This window comes from Podarcis tiliguerta, assembly GCF_965153285.1.
Source record: "Podarcis tiliguerta genome assembly, chromosome: 3".
In the NCBI taxonomy this organism is placed as follows: Eukaryota; Metazoa; Chordata; class Lepidosauria; order Squamata; family Lacertidae; genus Podarcis; species Podarcis tiliguerta.
This window is the reverse complement of record NC_139536.1, coordinates 54,883,567-54,909,935: the sequence shown is the minus strand read 5'-3', so window position 1 is coordinate 54,909,935 and position 26,369 is coordinate 54,883,567. Positions and strand designations below refer to the sequence as shown.

The following is a 26,369-nucleotide window of genomic DNA, read 5'->3' as shown; positions in this document are numbered from 1 at the left end:
TTGTAGCCCTCTCCATGACCTGCTGCCTAACATTGAAGAGATTTTGATCTGAAGGAACATTTAAAAACTGTAGTTTCAGTTCAGTTTGGTGTGGTGCAGTCCAGAATGCTACCGGATCAGTCTATGCACCTTCTTTTGCACAACTTGTATAAAGCAGAAGTTTTAAAATACTGAATCTTGCTTACAGTTGTGCTTTGTTGGATTTCTAGAGAGAACTTTTACCATCCTTTGAATTGTATATTCACACCACTTCTGCTGGGCCTGTTAGTCTAATTATTAAGATTATTGCATGGCTACTTTTAACAAAGCATCATCACTAAGCTGGTTGGCTCTTTTTGAGTGTATATATAGCAAAGGAATGGATCCAGGCTTGGTCATGCTTAGAATAGACTCATTGAAATCAATGGGACTTAGTCGTGGTTAACAGGACTTGTCTATTTCAATGGGTCTGTTACAATAATGAATAGGCTTGGCTCCAACCCAAAAATATTACAGGGAACATTGGCCTGTTTTTGTTTTTTTATATCAGCTATCTCTTTTCAAAATGATTGTATTAAAAATGACTGCATCTAAGCAGCAGAGAGATTATTTTTGAGATATTAACAGAAAACATTGAAATTTAGGATTGCAAAAATGTTCTAAGGTTACAGAAGCATACTCACCATAGGATGGACGTTATAGTGCATGACTGCAATTCATCCTTCATACATTGAAATCTCGCCCCCACCCCTGAAATTTCATTAGAGATAATGGAATCTGTTGGTCTTGTATCTTTATATGGCTACTTACAGATAGCTAGAAACATAATAGAGTGAATTGAGTGCATTTTTAAAAATTGGAATATACTTTAGAAGTCATGATGATGGAGTTCCAGGGCCTGGTATCTCCTATATGAAATTAACATTTCTAGGAAAAACTGCATCAAGAGATAGCATCTGAGAGGTGGGCCACTTTGAAAGATGAAGGATCTTATGTAACCTTCAAAATACAGTGTATGTAATATTTTGGGCAATTATCCTTTCTCTGCATTATTATCCTTTTGCTGCTGTTATTATTAGGTTTTTTCCTTGTGTTAATGTGTGTGTGTGTGTGTCCCAGCCTGCTTCTTATTTGCATCCCATTCCCCCCCCCCCAAAAAAATGGTTATATTTATGGCATATTTAATATAATCTATAAAGGGTCTCTGTTAAGACATGCAAAATACAGGTTTGAAAGCTGGCTTTATTAACAGGCAGCAGCTGCCATTCAATTCATATCTCTGTCTTTTTTTCTATACACCTTTTTTAGCGGGTTAAGTTACTTACAGATTTCAGTTGAAAAAGACTGCATACATCAAACTCCTAGATATTCTCAGATGTTTTTACTATAGGTTTGATTAACCATGTCTCAGATTAGAACTAGTATGCGATCAGAGGCTAGTATAGTAGAGATGTAGGACCTGTGGTGTCCAGATGTTATTGGACTTCCAGCTCCCATCATCTCTAACCATTTGCCCTGCTGGCTGGGTGATAGGAGTCCTAGCTCTTCTGGAGGGTATGAACACAAAGCATTTCCTATTTATTATGTGTGATACCTGATGGTTGTCATAGTCAGAACTGACCTACTGAAATGGACTTAAATCTTTTGATTTCACTGGATTTGATTACTCCGAGTATGATTGAGTTAGATATCACCCTGAATTTATAAATTGCTTCATCACTGAAAAAAAGCAGTGCATAAGGCAATGCACAATAAACCCCATTAAGAATACAGATACATACTGTTGCCCCAAGCATTGTATGTCTAGTTGCATATATTTTCCATTAAATTATGAACACTTATATAACCCTCAAATGAAATATATATATGGGATAGAAATGGCTCCTACAAGAAACATCTGGAACAAGGGCTCAGATCCCAGATGTGGCAATAGAGTTATGAGCAGGCCATCCAGCTGACTTGTGCTGGCCTGAGGACTAGAAATTCAATATGCCGGTGCATCTAAATTTTAAGATACAGTCTATTAGGAACCAACCAAACTGTAAGTCATCCCAAATGCTTCAAATAAAAAATGTCAAAAGTCCTAAAAGAAATAATGTCTTGTCATGAATACATTATATATATTTATTATTTACATTAAATATGAAAGTATATTAGGCATATAAATCCCCATAGACAAAGTTTACTATAACCTCAAACTGCAAATGTCCCTTATGCTTTCCAAAACAAATAAAACTGATTCAAGTGTTGAGCTATAGCCTACCTGTTCTTGAATATCTGCCCAAAATAGCCAATAGTGCAACCCTACACACATCTACTTGGCAGTAGAGTCAATGGAGTTTATACTCCTGGGTAGGAGTATATAGGATTGCAGCCTGAGTCTATGAATACCTTAGAAACAACAGATACAAAACTGTCAAACATATAGGTCCTATGTTATATGCACTCTTAAATGCTCCAAAGCAAGTTAGATAGTAAAAACATTCTGTCTTATCCTTAGACATGAGATTGATTCATCTGCTTACACTACATCAAAGTTATGTTGACTGTCAACATAATAGCTGAGCAGTGCAACACAGCAGTAAGTCCTACTCTGCAGAGTTGCAGACAACTTGCAACTACATATATTCTATGCCATGATCATACTGAAATAGAACAGAGCTTTTTAATACTAGTTTCTATTTCAATACATTGTTTTCTTTTAAAATGTAGGATCATATCACTAGAAAATGATGCCAGTAATTGCCAATGCCAAACTCTGTCACCATTTTGTGTCTGGTGGTCCTGAGTAGTTTTCAGCCATGTCAAGTGGGCCCTGGGGGCAGAAGATTTTAGGAGCCCTTTTTTTTGGGGGGGGGGCTTGCTCATCCATACAATGTCTATTATATGCGTCCAAAACGAGGTTTCTGGTCTAAATTTGTCTAGCCTCAGTTTCAAGCCACTTCAATGTATTGTTCCTTTTTTGCTTCAAGAGAGGCATAATCCATCAATAGTGCACCTTGCATAATATCTGTTACGCCATAGAAAACAGTGCCTTTGGACAAGTTGATGTATTTTGAATCGTTGTGTTTGTCAATGAAAGAATAAATATATAGCTATCTTTAATGTTAGCTTCGTTAACACTTAGTACTACCATAGAGAGTTTACTGCCCAAGAACAATCCAGACTATTGACCACTCCAGTGTACTTCTGGGGTGACACCATTTGGTTTGCCAGAAAACAATGCAAACAAGAGAACAAGCAAAGAAACCAAGATTGTTGAAATAATGAATAACCCTGATTTCCTACCCCACCCCGCCCCCGCCCCCGGCACTGAACTGTGTTCTTTGATCTTTTCTGTTCTGAGTGTTGAAACATCTGCCAAGAAAAAACAACTGTTGCTGAAACACCAAAGTCCCGTTTGTTCCACTCCAGAGATGAAAATGCATTTCTCTCTTTACACAGCAGCTGAGATGCAACATTAAAGCATTAAGGCTCAACAAACCAGTGGCTTTTCCTGCTGTTGATTTTACTAGCCCCTTTGTTGGTGTGAATATTGGATGGAGTTTTACTTCTGTTTTGACTTGTGCTTGCAGAAGCTATTGTTCCATAACCATAAAGCTGATTCCAAATGTCCGTATTTTGCAGTGCTTAATACCTGAGCAGTATGCATGCAACCTTTCCAACATTGATATTTGGCGTTCATTCTTCAGTCTCCTAATGGTGGAGCGAGCTTGAAGCCGCCACTCTCTAGCAATTCCAATGCAGCCAAAATTGCTGTCTCTGCACTACTATTAGCCATGTGGGGGACAGCTATTTTGAGCATATGCAGAGTTGTGGTGGAGGGGCAGGTTAAAGCCTTCATTCCCCAGGTATCCCAATATCAATATCATTGTCTCTGGCACCCAGTGATCTTTTCCATGTTGCCCACTTGATGGCTGATCAGCCTGGCAGTCAGGAAAAGTGCACAAGGGTCCCTGAATCTTGGAGCCCTGAATGAAGAGCAGCTGAGGGATGCATGTAACTTATGGACTGACGATTATCCACACCTATCCTAGGGTACAAGCCTGATTCCACATTAGTCAAGCCACACTTTGTCTAGACAAAGAACAAACCCTGTTGTGTATATTGTTGGGAGAGGGCCCTTATTTGCTCATTTCTACTGTAGGGCATACTGACCTTGGCACTGTATTTTTTTGGCAAACAAAATCCTGCAGTAGTGAAGCTTGCTTGACAAGGGCACATGAAATTCTTCTTTTCTTGTATCAGAATCACATTTGTGGTGAAGCACTCCCTACTCAGTAATTAAAGCAAGCAGTATGGTGAATAATGCTCAATATTCTCCTCAACATAACAGTACAAATGAGTTCAAATAACTAAATGCTTCTCAGCAATAATTCAGTCTTCCAAACACTAATTCTTGGCAATTTCTGCAAATTAAACAACTGTGAACGTCTGCAATGCAAATGCTACTGGAGCCGTTATTGCTCTGGAGAAGGCTTAATGTCTTCCTGGATTTCTACAATGCTAATGCATTTATGTAAAACATTCCCCTAGACTCACTGCATAGGGTGCTTTTGCAGGCTACGAGGGTAAGCCTCAGGTCAGAATGCCTGTCTTCCCATAACAAAATAAGTTCTCAGGTCAATTCAGCCCTTCTTCTATTGATCTTTGCCAGGGGTTTATCTATCAGACACAAATCTCCTTGGATTTCCTAAATTATGGAAGACCAGATTCATGCCTGAAACTGATAGAGAGATGTGCAACTATTCTAAAGCTACTTCCATATGCTTTGGGATTATTCTCTAATCCTTTCCTTCTGTTCTTAAATTAACCATATAATTTGTACCATATTGGATAAATCCTTTAAGCTATCTCCTCATATTCACCAGCTGTATTTTGTACATAAGACAAAGAAAAGCTCAGTTGCAAAAAAATACTAGTTTCATATAGCTGGTTGAGGATTTCAAGATGGCGACGTGAACGGCAGCCTTGTCCCACGCCCGGTAAAGCTTTGTTTTGATTATCTGCCTTGACGGGTCCTAAAGGCTCTAAGATGCCTTAAGGCGTTTATTTTAGAAGTCTATGGTTTTATGGATCAGATTATCTTTACTTTTCTCATAAATTTCCAAGAAAACGCGGAAGTTAAAGACTGTTAAAGGGAGCAGGGCTCATTAACAGCACAACCTGCCCTGACCTGCAGTTCTGAGAAATTCCCTCCCTATTTTCTTGCTGATATGAGAGGGAAGAAACGCTGCAGGCAGCTTTCTAATGAAGCTACGAGTGCTGCCAAAAAACAGACAAATATCAGGGACTTCTTGCCTGACAATGACCTAAATGAGATCTGTAGAAATTTCCCTACAGCAAACAGTTATGAGGCTCTTGCTCCCAGTACTACTCATGAGGAGCCTGCCGGCATTGTGGATGGCCCACAACTAGCCTCGAGCCTGCGTATGAAGGAACAGAGGGAACAGACTCTTGAGTCCCTGCAAAAAACTTCACCTGAACTATCCCAGCCACCAGCCCAGTTAAATAAGGACCGTGAGGTACTGGAACTGCTAATTTGCCAGACTGAGCTGATAACACACACCATCACCAACTTATATAAAAGGCTGGATGGGATCGAAAAGAAGCTTGAAAATGTTTTTGGCTTGTTCCGCTGCCTCCCCTCACTTCCTCAGCTTAACAATACTGTAAACTCTGCACACCCCTGCCCAAGTGTGCAGGCCAACCTTGCACAAAAACAAGTGAGATGCCTGCCCAACCAAGTACAAAACTTAAGTTTGCAACTCCAGATCAGCAAACTTGCAGTACTGGTGGGAAACCACCCCTTGAATTATAATAAATGGGCGGATAAACATTCGGTCATAAATTCCCTGACCCAACTGCTGGGGCGGGCACTTCGCCGCGCAGATATCGCGGACATCACATGGCTGCCTTCTGGACCTTACATGAGACGTATGGTTATTAACTTTAGATCTGCCCATCTCGTTGCAAAGATTCTAAAACTAAGAAACCATACAAGGAAATGGCACATTTATTTCACAAGGGTATTCACTAACCTGACCCGTACACCACTACGCACCAGGACAGGTGCTGTCTGTGACGATGCTGGGCCTGTGCGCCATAAAGAACAAATAGACAGGGGAATGGAGCCGGGGACCCCAAATAAGGGCAAATCTATTACCCCACAGGGAGTGGCAAGCCTGCCCGCAAATGACTTAATTGATCTCCTACACCCCCCGCTTGGTACCTTGGCCTCTACGTGCAACGAGCCTGACATTGGACTACCCAAGCAAGACCAGTCTGAAATGCTCTCGACCTCATATGCCTCGATGCCGGAACTGGAGGCTTCCATTATTCCAAGCCCAATACGCAACCAAGATCCACAGCTTTTGTCAATTTTTGACCCACTAACAGTACCGACGCAAGATACAGCTGTTGACCTGCTACCTGTACAGACTATACGGGTCGGCAAAACCCTTGCTCTCCAAAAACCTGCTGAACATCATATCGGCAACGATGCCATCGAAGATCCTCTGGGCCATATCAACCAACTGGCCCCTCGGTTAAAGCCATCACACTTACCTAGGGTCCAGCGACCTCAAACCTGGAACCACCAAGCAGGGCAGAAAGAGGAGGAGCCCAACTTAGGAGCCTCAAACCACCGGAAAAGAGATTGACTGCCACTATTTCCACCATCACCCTATTTCCACATTCTATCTTGGAATGTGGCGGGATGGCTATCTAAGCAAGGCGATGTCGACCTTCTGGATTTCCTTACAAAATTTCAGATCATATGTCTACAGGAGACGTGGTGTTTAGATCTCCATGCCCCTTCTCTACAGGGATACGAAGCCTTTGTTACCCCCGCGTTAAAATCAAATACCCGAGGCCGACCTAGTGGTGGTTTAGTCACTTTTATATCCACTAAGCTAAAGTGCAAGGCCCGGCAACAGCAGTGGGTGAAAAGTAACAATTTACAAATCTTACTTGTTTCTAGCAGGGAAGGAGGAGATTTTCTCTGCTTTAATTTATATATCCCTCCCATAGGCTCCCCTCCCCATCCGTTACAAATCTGGGAAGATTTAGAGCTATGTTTGGAGAAGGCTGAACTAGAACTCCCTGGCATGGATATCCTGCTGGCAGGTGATTTCAACGCTAGGATAGGAAATAACATTAATACGTACTGTTCTAAATCTCAGTTCCTGCCAGAGGCAGATTGGTTTATTCCCTGGTCCTCTGACGACAAGGTCTTGAATAAGGCAGGCATTACATTAATGGAGACTGCCTTCAAACATAATTTGTATAATTTGCATGGTACCCATATGGACAGGTCAGGGGGTTTCTTTTCTTTTCTTGGGCCTAGAGGTGCGAGCGTTATTGATTATATCCTGGTCTCCCCAAAACTCTTGGAGAGGTCACAGGGCTTCAGCACTTTCAATAGAATTGAGAGTGATCATCTTCCTATATCAATTTCACTAATTCCCCGTGGTTTGGAGGACCCGCAATGCCGCAATCACTGTGCAGACCCACCTCTAACTCTGGCCCTTCGTAGACGTAAATGGAACAGCGACCTGGATTTTAAAATCAAACAACACCTGCATTCATCAGACTTACTGGCCTTGAGAGGCCAGTGTATTTTATCTAATTCTGACCCCTTTTCAATATTTCAGCAGGTCTCAGAGTCGCTCTTCCCACTACTTACGAGCTCCAATCCTCCCAAACAATTAAACAACTCGAGGACCTGGTTCGACAAAGACTGTAGGAATCTAAGATCTTTGCTTAGGAAATTACAAAATAAAGTAAAACAGGAAGGGACCCTGTCCTCAATAGAAAACCTGCACAGGTGGCGCTCTCATTATAAAAACACTCTAAAACTCAAGAAATTCCTATACAGAAAGGAACAATGGGAGGCACTTGACAAAGCGATCAAATTGCGGGACGACAAAAAATTCTGGGAAATTATTGCTCAGGGAGTTTCACCCAAAGGGAAAACTATAATCAACAGTATTTCACCCAACTTATGGTACCAACATTTCTCCCGGCTATATACAGCTCCAAACATTGCTAAACCGAGCCAGTTCCCTTCTCTTAAAAATGATCTATTAATGGGCTGGGATCCTGTTACCGAATTAGAATGTTTACAGCTAATTAAAACACTCAAAAATGGCAAAGCTCCTGGTGAAGATATGATTCCTCCTGAGGTGTTTACATTAAATGCCCAGTGGTGGGCTGCTTTCTTGGCCCAATTTTTTACGGTAATAAATGATACATGCAAAATCCCAGAAAATTGGAAACTGAGCCTGGTAGCCCCCATCTATAAGAAGGGAGACCCCCAAGACCCCTCAAACTATCGCCCCATAAGCCTCCTGGACATTGTGTATAAACTTTACACTCGCTACCTGCTAAATAAACTGGTTGACTGGGCTGACCACTCTAACTTGCTTAATCCGGAGCAGGCAGGGTTTAGAAAGGGCCATAGTACAACAGGCCATTGCTTGGTACTACAGACAATGATAGATAAGTATACAAAGGTACACAAGAGCAAACTTTTTGTGGCTTTTGTAGATCTTACATCTGCTTTTGACTCAATCTGTAGGGACAAATTATGGCAAAAACTATATGAGACGGATATTGATAGACGACTTCTTAATATACTTAGAGAGTTACATTCAGACACCACAGTTAAAATCAGAACCGGGATGCCAGGCAACTATACTGACCCACTGCCACTGGGGAAAGGGGTAAAACAGGGTTGTTTGTTAGCGCCGTTCCTCTTTAATTTCTATATAAATGACATTGTTCAACATATGGCAAAGTATAAGTTAGCAGCTCCCGCCCTGGAAGGCAAACATCTGAATATATTGCTATATGCTGATGACATGGCTGTCATGGCACTTACTCGTAGGGGCCTACACAGCATGCTGGAGGGGCTCGCAGCTTATTGTGCCCAAAACTCTCTAAAGATAAATTATGACAAAACAAAAATAGTGGTGTTTACTAGAGCTCGCCAGACATTCAGATGGTCTTTAGATGAACACGTAATCGAACAGAGACTTTCTTTTAAATATCTTGGTATCACTTTCCAAGCTACATCTAGCTGGCTTGCCCACTTCAAGACTGTAGCCCTCCTAACACGTAGGACAATCGGTGCTCTGCTCAGCTTTTTTTATTTGAGGGGAGGGCAATTGGTGATCCCGGCACTAAAAGCTTTTGTAGGAAAAGTGATTCCCCAGATGCTATACGGAGTAGAACTCTGGGGATGGAATCAGAAGCTGCTAGAACGGCTTGAAATTCTTCAAAACTATTATCTCAAGAGGATTCTAGGCCTTCCTCAAGGAACCCCAGCAGCTCTCTTGAGGGTGGAGGTTGGATTACCCTCTGTGTCTGCCAGGGCCCACTTAAGATTCCTACGATTTTACATCAAACTTGCAAATACCACAAACACCTTATTGGCCAAACAAGCCTTTGTATCTCTTCAAAAGAATACCACTTGGCGTCAAAACCTATCTGAGATCCTGGTTAGATACACCCTACCGGAGTTTAACACCCTCAAACTGTGGAGCCCAGACAAAGTTCGGGAATGGATCCTGGAGAGAGACGCTCTGTTAGATATCACAAAAATTCAGAACCCAGGGTCCTCCCACTGGCTTCCCCGACTGAAAACAGTCAAAACCTGTGCCAATTATTTGGCGAATATCACCAATCCCACCCTTCGGAGAGCCTTCACCATGGCCCGTTTTCAAACCATTCCTACGGCCTACCTGACAGGCAGATATGCAAAAATCCCAGCAGAGCAACGTATATGTCTTTGTCATATGAGAACCCAAGAGGATCTCACACATTACATGTTGTATTGTCCCATCTATTCGGCCTTCAGGGATGCGATGTTACAAACTATTCCCAAATCAATAGTCAACTCTGAGGACCAAGTAAAGTTTTTACTGGTGGACGCTGATCCACGGATTTCTCACGTGGTAGCGGTCTTTGTGGTGAAGGCTATGAAAACTAGGGTACGGTTCCTGGACGAAACGGTGAGGTCCCTCCCATTGTTTTCCTAACCTGTTGCTGTATCTTCTTTCCTGAATGGTGGGGGTTTTTGGGTAGTCTCCTTGCTGGGATAGCATGGCATGAATTTTAGCTTACTTTTATAATCTTATTGTTATCTTTTAATAATGTTTTATGGTATTTTGTGTAAAGGCATGGACCTCACAAATTCAATAATAAACAAACAAACATATAGCTGGTTGCTATTCATACAAGCTAGACTTTGAAATGTGAATGCCGACAAATCCAGATGCATGTTGTGAATGTCTGAAAGTAGGCATTTAACCATCAGTGGTGGAAATCACATTTAAGTGACTGTAAACTTTCACATGGGAACATATTCACAGCATTTGTGTTTAACATCAAACAGGACTTTGGGCAGGAAAGTTACATTGAGTATGGTATGTTTTATGCCAGTTCCTTTGCTTGCTTCCGCGAGAATCTAGTTATGTGATCAAGCTATTTTTGAATGGGTGTCATTTCTGCTTGGGTAGTCTCATTGGGTGGGCTATGCCCCCAAAGGAGATCTATGTATGTGTGTTTATCAGTTACAGTTTGTGGTGTAGGCATGACTTGCTAAGAATACATTTATGGACAACTTTGGTGGGGTGGTTCTCCAAGCTTCAGCTTTAGCTAATATTAGGTACTCCATAGTTCACTGTGAGGTAGATGGGGAGTAGCTTTATCAGAGCAAGTGGTAGTGCAAAATTGCAGACGCAGGAGCCTGATCCAGAATGGGACCGCTGGAGGAAGCAAAGGGATTTTCAGAAAATTCCACCCCTAATGCAGAGTTGTGATTTATGGTCATGGTAACCAATTTGTTACAATTGTATTTGATTGGAGCTGTCATCTCGATGCAGGATGAATGAGAAAAGCTGTCATTCGTTCACCAGTGACAATTTCCTGTAAGTGGAAACTTTTTTTCTACTTTGAAATCCTGGCAGCAGAGATTACAACAGTGTCTATACTAAAAAAAAAGAGTTGAGGCCTATTAGACTAAGACAGTAGGATGTAAGAGACTCGATCTTTACTAGTTTTAACACATGCAGTGGAGCCAATTTTATTCCACTGGGCCATTGGCTCTCCTTAGTCATGTAATGGTGTTTTAATGCTTGACTGTACTGTTTCTGTTGTGTTGGTAATTTGTTATTTTCTATTATATTAGTGCATTGATGATATCGTTCACATTTTGCAAGCTGCTCTGTGTAGCTTTTGAAAGAAGCGTCGGGTATAAAATACAACTAACTAAATATGTGGTGGTGACTCTCATATTCCACATACACAGTTACAAAAAGCAAGGACTGCATCCTCTGTGGCAAGAGCTGTGGTCGCCTGTCTATTACCTTTCAGGCATGGGTCAGGTAAAACCCTGGGACCAGCCTGAAAGGGAAGAACTGGGGGCTCACTCATCCTTCCTTTCTAGTTTCTGGTTCAGTCCTTTTTTGAATGTAGCACCTTTTTCTGTCACCTTACAGTATGTAGAATTGCAGCTAACAAGGAAAAAATGGGGGCCCATATGGAATGCACTCTCATTCCTTCCTTAGCAGGTGCAGCCAGCAACCTTCCTTTGCAGCCATAGCTTGAATTCAAGCTATGACTGCAAAAGGAAGAAAGGACAAATTGGGAACACATTTCTAATTCTTGCTTTGAAGTGGAATCATCTGGTGCCATATGATTGACAGGTGGGCCACAACTCTTGCCACAGAGGATGCAGTCTTCCTGTCAAAATGACTCACAAGAGTGTGTGTGTTTTGGATCCATCCCACCAGCCAGATCCAGTTTCTAATCCCTGATCTATGTGATTGCATGTCAGCAGGACATACTGCTTATTATGTGAGAAAGTCGTCCCACTTCCGTGTGGGATGGTGTTGCAGTCAGATCACGTGTCCTCTACACACAGCGGGGGCTGGCGAAGCCCCGTGTCATGGCCCCTGGCAGGTCAATCCAGTCGGCCGGGGGGCGTGGCTTACCCCTTTTAAACCACAGCACAGCAAGGGGATCTCCCTCTTGTTAGATTGGAAGTAGCAATATATTTATCTGGAAGGCTAGAAAAATGGGGCGAGGTTAGTGAATAATGTTTCTCTCCCATTTAATTTCCCAGTGTAAATCCTTCTCCCTCCAGCTGTTGTTTGACCTGCTAGGTAGATAAAGAAATACAGATACTGTCTTGTGTCTGTATTGTTCTCCAGCACAGCAAATAGCAAACAATTGCAGCTCTAGTTCAATCCTCTCCCTCTATCTGATCTATTTGGGAGCCCCTGATTTTTAAAAAAATGTCAAAACAATAACAAACGTTAGCAAGCCAGAACATCAGAACTTCCAGTCATGGATCTTTTGCATAACTTGAACTTTGGCCCTAAAACGATATTTGGACTAGGGACTGTCCTCCCAACTGTGGCAGATTTGAAAAAGCACCCAAAATATGTAAAGTAGACAATATAATATACTTAGTGCTTATAATAATAACATGAGTTTTTGGTGGCATTTCTTTCCACATATCTGTTTCTTGAGCTGCTGTAGTTCATATTTTTTTTAACACCATTCATGTTGTGAATGTTCATGTTGTGTTTCTTGTGGTGGTTGTCTTGTATCTTCCAGCTCTTTTAAAAGACAGTGTCTACAACATGGAATGCAGACACAATCTGGAACCACTCAAACTTGATTTCAAATTACTATGGTGGAGTTTCTTCTAGAGTTCTGGCTCTCTGCTTGTGGTTTTGCCTCCCAGCAATACTTGAATGTGGACAAACTGCTGGCCCAGTTTCTGTCTTGTCTTTGCTAGCAAGCTTATTTCCTCTTTCTGATGGAATAGGTTCTACAGTTTTCCATTGTAAAGTTGTTAATCCTCTCATCCTGCTGTGGTTTCACATGAAGTTTTACCCAACAAATAAAGTGATAGCTAAAGCTCAGTGTGGATTTCAGCTCTATGATGGCCAACTTTTTGTGATCATGTTCTCATACAAAAGTTTTTGAAAACCCAAGACTAAAACTGACAGCAAACTGGCAAACAGATATTGCTCTTCTGTCATTTTTAGTTAAAGAAAAACGAACCTTGTACAGTCTTAAGCTTCATATATGTGTGTAAGAGAAAGAGAAGTCCTGCTCACTTGATCAAAGAGCTCTAGATCTGTCAGTTTTCATTTGTTTGTTAGTACTTTAATTTCAAATTTTCAGATCCTTTTCTACCCACGTAGGCTGCCTCCTGTGATGGAGAATACTGTGCAGGGATCATAGGGAAGAGCCTATGTAAACAGAGCATGCTCCTTGAGACAAAAGAAGGTATCGCAGTACATAGTAGGACTATGGGTATCTAGTAAGATTGCTCACCTAGCTTAGCAGCCCCAAAGAACAAATCACCAAAAAGCTTTGAGAGGTCCAGAAATACAACCAGTGTTACCATATTCATACACCTGAACCCTGAATGCACCATTTCTCCATTTCTCTTCACTTGGGAACTTGGAATGACAGTGATAAATGAAAGGGAAATGAACAGACCATGTATTCCAGAAATATGATCAAGATTCCTCAAGATTTATGAATTATGTAGAAAACAAGAAACCTTTGGTTGGATCCAGACATAGAGTAGACCCATGGAAATAATTGAGATGAGCTAGTCTTTTTGAAATCTACTGCCTCCCAAAGCTTTTGAATTTTTTGTGGGGGTTTTTTGTGGGGAGCCCTGTATATTGCAATGACGGTGGCTTACTCACCTGCATCTGTTTAACAACCCCTTGTCTGAGACAGCCTTTTATTATTTAAAATTATCAACAATTGTCTCTTCACTGAGTTTAAGTGCATAGCTCCTTAATGTTTACTCACATGATTTATGTTCTGGATCTTTATCATCCTCATGGCTGTAGGGTGAATAGAGTCAAATGAGGACAGGACTCCAATATATTTAGTAGTGTAGAGGTTGGAATTTATAAAGGTGAAGCTGGAATATTACAACAAGCTGGCAAAAGGAATAGCCTCTTTGCCATTTTACTGGAAAAAAGAAGACTTCATACAATCACTTGTAGTAATTGTTCAGTTTTCTGGTTTAGTACTGCTTTGTTTCAGGTGTTAATGTAGCAGAAAGTTAATGTATAAACTATACTTAGGAAAATTAAGAAAACATCAAAACAAGAAAGTGAATTGTATAATTTATTTTCCCAAGCGATTATTATCTTTGAGTTTAAAGGCCCAAATAATCTAAAAAGTCAAACACACACGTAAGATAATGAACTTGTAGATGAACTAGACACTGTTCATCGTTCAGCCCCCAAAAGAACTTAATTCAGACTGAGTGAATGGGCAATAAAATTCCAAATGCAATTCAGTGTAAACAAATATTAAAGTGTAGGAGCAAAAAAATCTCATTTCCACATAGACACTCATGGAGTTTGAACTGGTGGTGACTGACCAGGAATGGGACCTATGGGTTGTGGTGCGTAGCTCGGTGAATTGCTAATATTCCCAGAACCATACAACAGGCATGAGCTCCTACGTAACACTGTTCTCCACTCCATTCTAGTTTGTCAACAACTTTCTTGGAAAGAGCCCAGAAGTGGTTCAAATGTGGCTTTGGTTACAGTTTTAGTACAGTACACAGTGCCTTCAAGAAAGGACATAGTTGCCATGGCTGGCCCAGTCTGGCTTGTGTTAAAACACAGCAAGTATAAAATGCTCAATAATGCTTCTAGGCTTCCTCTATCATAGACTGGCATCTAGATGTTCTGCCTTCTCCCACAAGTTCTGTACCTGCATTCTCTGTCTTGTTCAACAGATTCTGGATTCCACATTCTCTACCAGAGGCTCTTATGTATAATTTTCAGAAAACACCACTTGAGGAGAGAATGAACCCTTGGAAGCACTACAATTCTGAAAATAATAGCCACATAATCAAATACATCTTCTGCAGAGTATAAACTTAAAGCCATTACTCAGCAAGATGGCTTTGAAAATAATTGCTGTAATTCTGATGACAAGGAAAGTAGACCAGCACAGGGGGATCAGTTTACTCTGCTAGCCTTATAGGGCTCAGCTACCAGGCTTGGTTTACTTCACCCAGATGTGCTACTATTTGATGACACATTTTGGGCAAGTCCTAGTTGCAAAGGAATACTTGCTGGCTTGGTGTATCCTCACATTTGGTCAGGCCTGCCCGGCTCATTTTGGGTACCATCTAATCACCCTCCGAGCAGTGCAGTTCATTACACATCTGCCTGCTTTCCCTCTTCCTGCTTTGCCTTGGATAGCAACATTCAGTTTTTGAGCAGAATCTGAATGAGGTATTGGGGGCTTTCTTATGATGGTCATAGGTCCTACATTACAGAGTGCAACTTTCTATTTAAAGAGCTTTCAGTGGAGAATCCTCTACTGAAGGAGGCTCTTATGTGGTACAAGTCTAATTTCAAGATAATTATATGAAGGGAGAGCAGAGACCTTGAAGTTGTCCATCAGCAGCACCCGGTAGATGACTGAGAAGACACAGAAGTCACTTGGTCGCAGTCTTTCCCACTATGATGAGATATATTTTGTTTCTATTTAGATTATAGACATTATTTATGAATTTGTATTTATACCCATAAATTAGCATATGCAAATACCATAGAAGCTTGTGTCATTTTGGGTGGCGGGGTGGGTGTGGGTGGGTGGATGCCTAAGCGGCCACACGAGACCCTCTGTCATTGTTACTCTCCATGGAGTTTTTTCTGTATCCCAGGATGGAGGGAACAGTGACTATTCATTAGTAGCCAGCTGCCCTAAGCCAGCCACTGCTGTCTTACTGAATTATACACTGTCCTAGTTGTGCCTGCACAGTACAAACCACAGTCCTCTTTGCCTAGGGAGTCAGATGACCCCAAAGAACTAATCTACTTGTGTAATCAGTAATTATAGATTCAATATTGTCTCCAGTTATGATAGTTAGAGCTAAGACTCCACTGTTTAGCTTATTCTTGTGATTACTTTCCTTTTCCTATGTAGTGTGTATGCTTCTTATTCTGGGCCTATATATTAAATAAACAAGAATTTAACAGTGGCAATGAGAAAAAAACCCAGGTATGCCATCCTGTGGAAAAACTGAGGAATTTAATTCAGAAACAGAAGAATATGTTGACATACTGGGCGACTATTTCCTTGCTAATGTAATCACTGAGATGACAAACAAAAGGCAGCATTTCTCAGTGCTTGTGGATGTTCAACTTACTCCCTTTTAAGAAGCTTGTTAAAACCACAAAAGCCAGAGGATAAAAGTTTGGCAGAGTTGCAAAAGATCTTGTCTGACCACTATATTCCAAGGCCAAGTATAATTGTGAAACGTTTCAAATTCCATAATAGGAGGTTGAAGGAAGGTGAATCTGTATCAGAGTATATAGCTCATCTCTAAAAACTTACTGAACCCTGTTCTTCTGGAAATCTGGAGGGAACGTTGAGAGACAGATATGTGTGTGGAATTAGTCATGGAAAAAATAAAAAGCAACTACTGGATGATAGGGATCAGACCTATGATAAAGGTGGCAACTACCATGGAAGCAACGGTGACAAATGTACAGGATTTGCATCTTGACAACAGAGAAACTCAAAATAAGTCTATAAGTCAAGTCTGCAGCCCACAGCAGATGTTTCGAGATCTGGAAAGGTGCTATTGTTGAGGAGGAATGCTGTCAGCCTATGTTGGTAAACACTGAATGTCCCAATGCTATAAATTCATAAAACCTAGGCATTTAGGAAGAAATCGTGAAGGAGGTTGTCTGGTTCCACAACCAAGTCAGTCCAAGAGAGAGGCAAGAAAACAAAAAGCTTATTATTTACAGATGGAAAGGGGAGAGGAGGCAGATTAGAAGATCCGCTTGGTTTACTGTGTAATAGAAAAAAAAGGAGACTTATACTGTAACTGTGCAGTTCAGTTCAGTAATCAACCAGTAGGCATGGAAATACTGTAGAGTCAGGGGCTTCTGTTACAGTTGTCAATGAAGAGAGTTACCAACAATGTAAAGGAGACCTGAGTCCATTGGCCAAGAGAATAGTGAAATTAAGGACTTACACTGACAGAAATCTCCTAGTCCTAGGATCAATAAGAGTTCAGTCACATACAACATAAAGTCTTAAAGGCTTTAATAGAAAAGGAAGAAAGGCCAAACTTTGCTTGGTTCAACATGGCTGAAGTAAAGTAGAGGCATAGAAGCCACCCTAAAATATTTCAAGAAGGAGTAGGTACAGTAAGAGGAATAAAAGCCAGTATTTATACCAGGAGGGCAGCCAGCCAAAGTACTGCAAAACCAGAGCAGCGCCCTGTGCTCTCACAGGGAGAACTGAAACAGAACCGGGTAGATTGGAATAAGAAGTCATAATCAATCAAATTTATAAATTAGACATTTACCCCATTCCAAGAACTTAGTACTTGCTCGCATTGCTTGGAGAAGGCCTCCATTTTAAAAGTAGGACATGTCCCAGGCTTACCAGCAGATGGAACTTGAGGACTGCAAGAAATTCAAGTGTAACAGGTTGCCCTATGGAGTTTCATCAGCCAGAGATATATTCCAAAGGGCCATTAAAAAGCTCCCAAAGGACATCCTGGAAGTTGTGGTGATGATTGATTACATTCTCCTCATCACATGCAAAAGATCAGGACCATCTTCCAAATCCTAAGATAAAGGTAAAGGTAAAGGTACCCCTGCCCGTATGGGCCAGTCGTGTCCGACTCTGGGGTTGCGCGCCCATCTCGCTTAAGAGGCCGGGGGCCAGCGCTGTCCAGAGACACTTCCGGGTCACGTGGCCAGCATGACAAGCTTGCATCTGGCGAGCCAGCGCAGCACACAGAAATGCCGTTTACCTTCCCGCTAGTAAGCGGTCCCTATTTATCTATTTGCACTTAGGGGTGCTTTCGAATTGCTAGGTTGGCAGGCGCTAGGACCGAGCAATGGGAGTGCACCCCGCCGCGGGGATTCAAACCGCCGACCTGACGATCGGCAAGTCCTAGGCGCTGAGGTTTTACCCACAGCGCCACCCGCGTCCCAATCCTAAGATAGTATTTGCTAAAGCCATCCTCTTTTGATGATTGCCCTATGCAAATTACTGGGCTTTTAGAACATCTGGATCTGTCCCCTGTAGAGGCATTCCAGATCAGAATGTGGACTCAGCAGACTCCTGTACTATCTGGGGTAATCCATTACATTTTACAGGGGCCGCAACAGAATCCAGGAATGAATTCCAGGCAATGAATATAGAACTGAGCTGTATTATCCCTGCATCTTGTGGGTCATGCGGGTGGTGTTACCATGACAGCAAAGGGGTCTGAGAGGTTTACATGAGGTGCCTGCCAAGAATTTTCTGGATGAAAGCTGTAGCTCATAGTGATGTCTAGTGGCTTGGAAAGAGTTGTTAAGCACTGTTCCCAGTGCCAGCTGCATCAAGAAACTCTAGCCCAGACCCCCTTGCACCAGAAGAACCTACACTTTGGAACTCCCTGCCTATTGAGATCAAGTAGGTGTCTACACGGTATTCTTTTGGAACCTGCTAAGAACATTCTTGTTTAGACAAGCCTACCAAGATGCTTGGATGCGGGTGGTGCTGTGGGTTAAACCACAGAGCCTAGGACTTGCCGATCGGAAGGTCGGTGGTTCGAATCCCCGTGACGAGGTGAGCTCCTGTTGCTCAGTCCCTGCTCCTGCCAACCTAGCGGTTCGAAAGCACGTCAAAATGCAAGTAGATAAATAGGTACTGCTCTGGCGGGAAGGTAAATGGTGTTTCCATGCGCTGCTCTGGTTCGCCAGAAGCGGCTTAGTCATGCTGGCCACATGACCCAGAAGCTGTACGTCGGCTCCCTCGGCCAATAAAGCGAGATAAGCGCCGCAACCCCAGAGTCGGCCACGACTGGACCTAATGGTCAGGGGTCCCTTTATCTTTACCCAGATGCTTAGGAAGTAATTCTAATCTGCTTTAGTATTTTAACTTTTGAATGATTTAATGCATTGTTGTGATTTTTCCTTGATTTTATTGTTTTATCATTTTGTAAACCGCTTTGAGGTTTTCTACAATCAAGCGGTGTATAGATTTTATGAAATAAATAACATAAATAATGTTGCATTTAGACTATGCTGGCCCCTATTTTAGGGAAGAGGATTTTTTCACAGAGGCTCATTCAAAATGTGGAGAACGTTTTGGCTGTCCAGATGTTGCTGAACTACAGTTCCCATCATCCTTCACCAAAACTTCTAATTCCCTGTAGGTGAGTTGGCAAGAGGAGGAGAAGAGATGGCGAGGTCCTTTGCATTGGGCTGGGTTGTACCCCACACATAGTGCAAACATAATGGACTCTTTGTTGGATTCAGGTGCCAATCACAGAGACTGGCTTTTAAAAATACTTGTCATCCAATGGATTTCTGATGGTGTACAACAGCCATAAAATTATTCAAAGTGCAAATACAATAAAATTACTTCCTAGTACTTTACAGACTGAGAGGAAACAAAAGACTATAGAAACCAAAAGCAGACTGAGGTGATATAATTGTTTAAAATTCCTGCCAAATAAAAATGTCTTAAGTAGGGATACATAATAATACATAAACATGCTGAATTAAAAAAAAAAGTGTTTTCCTGATTAATATGCAAATTGGAGCATAGGGACTCATTGGATTTCACACTTCTCTGAATTTTGCAATGTAGTCCTCAGCTTTAGAAGTGTATACAAAAATGTGTATAGGGAGGGGATGCATACCAAAATGAGTATTTTGGGACAAAATGCTTACAAAAATACAATTTAAGGAAGTGTATACAATTTAAACACAGCTTTTGTGTGGTTTAAAAGAACAATTTGCAGAAAACAAAACAGAATGGAAACAAAACAAAACTGAACAGATGTGAAACTGACAACAAACATGCCGGGCAAGCTTTTACTATAATGATACCTGGTGACTGACAGGTGGGTTTATTTATTTATTCATTTTATTTTATATTTCTACAATTTATATACCACTTAATTACAATGGTCTCTAAGCAGTGTACCAGGAATACAATCTAATGAAAATAAATATTAGTTAAAGCAATTAAATCAGAGTCTGATGGATTGAGCGGATTAAATCAATAGGGGGTTCAACGGTCAAGAAGGTGATTTCTGCATGTGCTGTAGAGGAAATTGAGAGGCAGATGGGATTAACAATCTGGGAAGGTATCCCATCTAGGAGAAAGAAAGCTCCGATCCTAAGCCTTCTGTCTTGTGGGATATATTTGGGAGAAGAGAAGGCAAGAAGAAGCCCTACACAAATCCCTAGTGGAGTCCCTAAGGTGGTTGGATGGCACCTTGTATGCCTCCTTCTAGCAACTCCCGGAGCCAAGCATGTGCCAAACATATGACTCTGCTTTCTTTTGGACCACATTAGTGAGGCCGAGGGGAGGATGTCATTCTCTGGGCAGCCTAGGACCTCCATACACTTCCTAGGCTTGTACACTATGGAAGGTCACTTCAGTATTGGTAACACAGAAGTTTGACACTCCCCCTCCCAACTGCCTGGAGGCACACTCCATTGTTTCTTGAGACAGAAAGATACTACCAGTAGTTGCCAGAAATTCAACAGGGACCTCAACTGGAAAGGAGTTACATAAAATTGGACCTACAATACTGAACACACTGCTCCTGATGAATATGAGCTGTGTATGGGGGACTACTAACTGACTCCCCCAATGACCTCAAATAAATACAAGAAGCCTGAAGCTGGCCCAGTAGCACATGAGCAGCTGGTGAAAGCTTTTCAGCACAGAAGTGGGGTGTTGGCAGCAGTCTGTCTCCACCAACAGTTTAGCCTATGATGTTTATACTAGCTGTAGTGTCTGAACCAGACATGGAGCATATTGCAATCATTGAGTCTTGAGGTTGCCAATGCATGAATCACCATGGCCAAACTATCCTTGTCCCACCCGCCTGTCAAAATTGGCCCCTTGGGGGGTGAAGTGAAAGAGTGTCCAAACAGGATTGAACTCCCTTGAGGAGCACCCCTAGAGGGTTCAGAGGAACTCACTAGTGCACCCAAACTAGGCAGGATTGTACTCCGTACTCCTCAGCGTGGTGAGTTCACTCTTGCTTTCTACAGGTTGGCCAATCCAGCTGCATCTTTACCTCCCCACACACCTGGTGTGACATCTGATGTCAAGTGAGAGGCAGGTGGCTGTGGTATGGGAAAATGCCCTCATGAGCCAAATGGAAAAGCCTAGTTGGCTGGTGGTAATCCCTATGTAATCCAGCTACAGCGTTTCCAGAACAAGGGTAAATGTTGCCAGGCTATCTCTGCCCTGAAACAGCCAAAGCTGACCAATCGGTCAAAGCTACTAGAAGGCACTCTGTTGCACTAAGGCTACCTGATTCTCATGTGACATTGTCAAACAAGGAGACCTCCATGCTACATACCTGCTACTTCTAGGGGAGTGTACCATTCTTCCAGAAGCAGAAGAATTCTAATCCGCCAGACCTGAGAGCCACCTTCCCATATATTTAGAATTCAGTTTTGGTTTATTGACCCTCATCCTGTCAAGGTAGAGCTTAAGAGGTCTTCTCCTTCTGTTGAATGTGCTTTGGATCACTTCCTTGAGTTTTCTGGAACTCGTGTTCTGCAGACACCATAATGTGCTGCACTCTATTTGCTCCTGGTCTGCATACTTTAGTTTGGATTACGTGGCATAATTTGTGAGAGGTTGAATTTGTGGGTTCCTGTCTCGGGAATGGGATCCTGGTTTGGATGTCTAGTTTAGATTCCGCCTTTCCCCTTAAACTCAGCAAGTTCAGTTTAATGTTGAAATTATGATTCAGGTATGTTAACATTGTCAGGGAATTGTGTACAGTAATTACATTTGTCTTCAATCTCTAATCTGCCCTCTGCTGTAGCATTTTTTCCAACCTCAAAATAATGTGGTATAAATTCCATTTAAACATGTTCATTACCCTTTGTGTTTGTAACTCTTATTTCATTGGACCCCTGGTTTGGAAAATATAATAATGCTAGATTAAGTGTATGGCTGCACAAATAAACTTCCTGTATGCATTAGCCAGCTTTAAACTTACAACCCAACACTACTGCATTCACATAAAGATATACGAACGGAGTTACATTGGTGTCTTATGAAAATTGCAAACACATGTGCATTCAGAGAGATACACACACACACACACACACACACACACACACACACACTTGTGCTCTGGGGCATATATGCATGCATGTTTGTTGAGTTTTTCTAGAATCTGTCTGTATCCTCAGGTATGTGCATCTTTATTTCCTTCTTGCGCAAATCAGGTATAATTACAACAACCATAATTCCTCACCAGATTTCTGCCATCTATTAAAGCTAGTAGGGCAAGTATGAATGTGAATATTTATTAAAACTAGCAGATTAAGATCCAAAGAGATTCAAGATATCTTTAATCGTCTTCAGATATGATTTCTGTAAATGGTACCTGTATATTACAAGGTAGCATTCTGTAAAATGTACAATTTTGTTATTCACTGCAAACACAACTTATGTAATTATGCACCTTGTTACTCATTTGTAACAAAGTCCTTTTTCATGATTTGTGATAAAATTGTTTCAAAACTATTTTTCTTGTTATAGAGGCAAATTCGTGTATTCATCTCTCTGCATGTTATTTGTTGTATATGCTAAAAATGTTTAAAACAATCTATCATTTGTATCAGGGTTTATAATCTGAATAACAATTAAGCATTTAAGTATGGAATTGCATTCATACATTCACTTGGCTATCTATGTTTCAGTTTCACAAAAGGTTTTGTTTGTTTTTTAACCAGCAGAGCATAGATAGCTGTGAAGCTATCTACTTGAATAATTTAATGGCTTTTTTGTTTCTACAAAGTTAAAAATCATGAGATGGCAAAATAAATTATTTTGAAGTCTGTTTTGTCTTAAATTTCTTTTTATTTGAATATGTTAAAATGATCCCTTTAGATATTTTCAAAGCTCTGTTTTTTATAGTTTGGTCTCAATGTTAAATTGAAGATAAAAAACCCTAGACTTTTGGTTGTTGTTGCTGGATTTATTAGCTCTTTGTTTTCCATGCAGCTAACATGTGGTTAAATGTCAAGAGGCTACATGTTTAAGCAATGACTGATTTCACTTTATATTTTTATTTGATTTCGCAATTCAAAGGAAAGACGCATGCTGATAAGCACAATGGCAGCATAACTGCAGGTTTAACTTTTCTTTCTTTTCTTTCTTTCTTAAAAAAAAAATGCTTTCTGCTACTAAATACCAGGAGTCATGATAATTGCAGTAGGCATGTTTGTGTGCCTTTTCTCTGACTTAGATACATAACACTCTTTGATTTCTGGAATTTGACAGTCTGTGGCTGGCTGCACACGAGCAAGCAAGTGTGCCTTCACAAAAACACACTTTACTGTGCCACGTCTCAACTACACTGTAGTCCTACCCAGGGTCATTACAGTATACACTTTCCATATTTCTAACAAACATGAAAATGAACAGGACAGGAAGTAGATAGAGAAAGAATAACTGAAGCCTGGTAGGGGTATACAACATGAACAGACGAGGCTCCGTGCTAGCCTTCGGAATACTTAAAAGCCCCAACCCATTTGCTCCTCAGTGCCTGCCTTTGATTATCAGAGCCACATAAAGAGAAAACTTAAAACAACTAGTACATTGAAACAATGATTTGGTATAAATCCAGAGTTAATTGTTTTTCAAGTGATGTTTAAACCAATGCCAGTGCAAGGCAAAAGTATCTGGCCTATTGCCAGCACTGTTGTAAAGCATATTAGCTCAGATGAGAAGTACTTCAAGTTAGAGTCAGAGAGTGAGAGAGAGCAGGAGCGACACTGTTCCCTGTGCTTAGACTCTGCTCAGTTATATCTTCCTCCTTGCTGGGACTAGCTGGATGCATGCATACTCAGATCTGTTAGCCAGAAAACATGGGTTTTGCCCTATTTCAAGCTGATTTCTGCTCTTTTTTCAGGTGGATTGCCAGCTGCTGATTCTTCTTCTAACACCCTACCAAGATATAGCACCCTCTCTGCCACTAACAATGACCATGACCCTTCACACAAAAACCTCCAGTGTCGCTTTACTGCACCAGATACAAGGCAATGAACTAGAGCCTCTCAGCAGACCTCAGCTGAAGATTCCTCTGGAGCGGCCGATTAGCGAAATGTATGTGGACAGCAGCAAAACTGGAGTTTTCAACTACCCAGAAGGTGCCGCTTATGATTTTTCCACTACTGCTCCGGTGTACAGCTCACCCAGCCTCAGTTATGCCCCTACGACAGAGTCATTTGGGTCCAGCAACTTGGGAGGATTTCATTCTTTGAATAATGTTCCTCCGAGCCCTGTTGTGTTCTTACAGACGGCACCTCAGCTTTCACCTTTCATTCATCACCCCAGCCAGCAGGTACCTTACTACCTTGAGAACGAACCGAACAGCTTTGCGATGAGAGAAGCGGCCCCAACAGCCTTCTACAGGTAAGTCATGCTACTGATTTATTTGAAACAGAGCAGGTGTATAAAACAGTGTTTAAAGCAAGGGGAGAGAGAGAGAGAGAAGCGTGATTTCTTTCTTTCTGGGGAGTTATGCCATCAGAATTGTTGAGTCACCGCTGAATTATTCGACTCAGCGATAGTGTGGTGTAAATCAAAATGTCTGTTGTGACGGTTGGGTAATTGTTGCTGTGTACGCTAGAAGCGAAATGCATATGAAAAACAAGTTGGGCTGCCTTGGGGAGGGAAAACAACCCTGAAGCCCAGGGCTAGGACAGGACAAAACGAAACGCTAGCAAATTCAGATGGAAGAGCAGCTATAATGCAAGAGTTTTTTGAATTATACCAATCTGTTCCTTCTATATGTTTACATGTTTGAATGTTAAGTCCGTGGACAGAAAAGATTTTTCCACGTCTGCCCTTACACTGCATCAATTGACTTTTATATGAAGTGTTCAGAAAATTAGAGGGTTGCCCTTCCAAATAGTTGTGATTAACTTAAAGATGGTTCTTCAGTCATAAAGAAGCTTTTAGAAAGTGCACCTAAGGCCACGGAGGGGAAATAAGGTAGTCCTAACAATACTTGTGTGCGCACACTCAGTCAATGGTGTGTTTTAAAAGATCGGCTTCTCAGATGTTTTTTCTCTGTAACTTGTAGTACACTAAGAGAAGTCTCAGAGCTGATAAGATTATTTTTTTTAAAAAAAAATCCTTTCCTTTCGGAGAATGAGGGGGAGTAGCATACATTGGCGCTTTAATAGGCCTGCATCTATAAAGAGATTTTAGGGCTCTTTGAACTTGCTGGGGGAATGTGGCTGGTACAATGGTGACAGAAATCATAAAAGCATGAAACAGAAAGTATTGCTTAACTCTCCCACCAACTATATAATTTATTATGTTGACTTTCGTCGAATCAAGTACAACTTGCACACACATGCATCAGTAATGAAACTAAGTGGAGGATCCAGAGAGGGATTGAAACACCACTTATTATTATTATTGCAAATAATACTCTAATATGCACCTCTTCTGCATTTGTGATCACATTTGGGGATCTGTTCCAAGAATATTGGGAGCATAATTATGCAAAATAGTTTGCTGCATTGACGTGAATGTGCTTTCTGCTCTACTTGAGATTTCCTTGCTGGTTCCTAGAAATCCAAGGATTCCTGAGCAGCAAACAGACTGTAAAACCAGAAGTAATAATTCCTGCAATATTTATAATTTGTTATCTGCCATACTTACACCTTCAAACGCAGAACCTATTGCTGGATTTTAGCCATGGCATGTGTTTTGGTTATGTATTGCCGGAGAAGCCGAAAGTCACTCGCCAAAGTCTTGCTGAGCCTGTTTTAAAACACAAACAAACATGTTCCATGGGACATAAAAACAGATAACTTTGAACTGTTGGGGGAAAGTGCTGTTAAGTTACAACAGTGCCAAAGAGATTAGAACAAGTGTACAACCAACATGGAACCACTGTGGGCTCCTTTAGAAGAAAGCGCAGGATGGAAATTTAATGATAAATAGATAAATAGAAAGAAATGGAACATAAACTGACCTAGCAGGTTCCTAATACATTCCTCTAGTGGAGATTACAAGAAGATTAAAAAGGCCACCCACTAGGCCTACTAGGGCATGAGATGCTGCTGAGTATGCAACCTGCCACATATCAGAATGAAGAATGTACTGTCTGGAAGATGTTGTTTGCCTAAACTGGAAAACAACAGCTTTATACCAAATTCAGGTAGGTAGCCGTGTTGGTCGGACGCAATCGAAATACATAAAAAATTGTCCAGTAGCACCTTAGAGACTAGCTAAGTTTGTTCTGGGTATAAGCTTTCATGTGCATGCACACTTCTTCAGATATACACTTCTTTAGGTAT

The 26,369-nt window shown here is 41.3% G+C and overlaps 1 protein-coding gene and 1 long non-coding RNA gene across 13 annotated transcripts in view; one reads left to right on the top strand and one right to left on the bottom strand.

Annotated features, from left to right (window-relative positions):
• ESR1 (estrogen receptor 1) overlaps positions 1 to 26,369 on the top strand; it is a 204,086-nt gene that overhangs the window by 69,199 nt on the left and 108,518 nt on the right. For 11 of the 12 annotated variants that reach the window (XM_083434998.1, XM_083434996.1, XM_083434991.1 and 8 more), the window contains one exon: positions 23,966 to 24,468. In XM_083434998.1, the coding sequence (XP_083291124.1) occupies positions 24,035 to 24,468 (434 nt within the window). In that variant the 5' untranslated portion in view covers positions 23,966 to 24,034. Of the gene's footprint in view, positions 1 to 23,779; positions 24,469 to 26,369 lie in introns of those variants that run through there. The other variant, XM_083434989.1, reaches the window with a different exon arrangement.
• On the bottom strand, positions 19,918 to 25,829 carry LOC310675090. Its single transcript, XR_014509939.1, has 2 exons — positions 25,729 to 25,829; positions 19,918 to 20,113 (listed from the first exon to the last, which is right to left on the bottom strand). It is a non-coding gene; the product is annotated as an uncharacterized lncRNA (long non-coding RNA).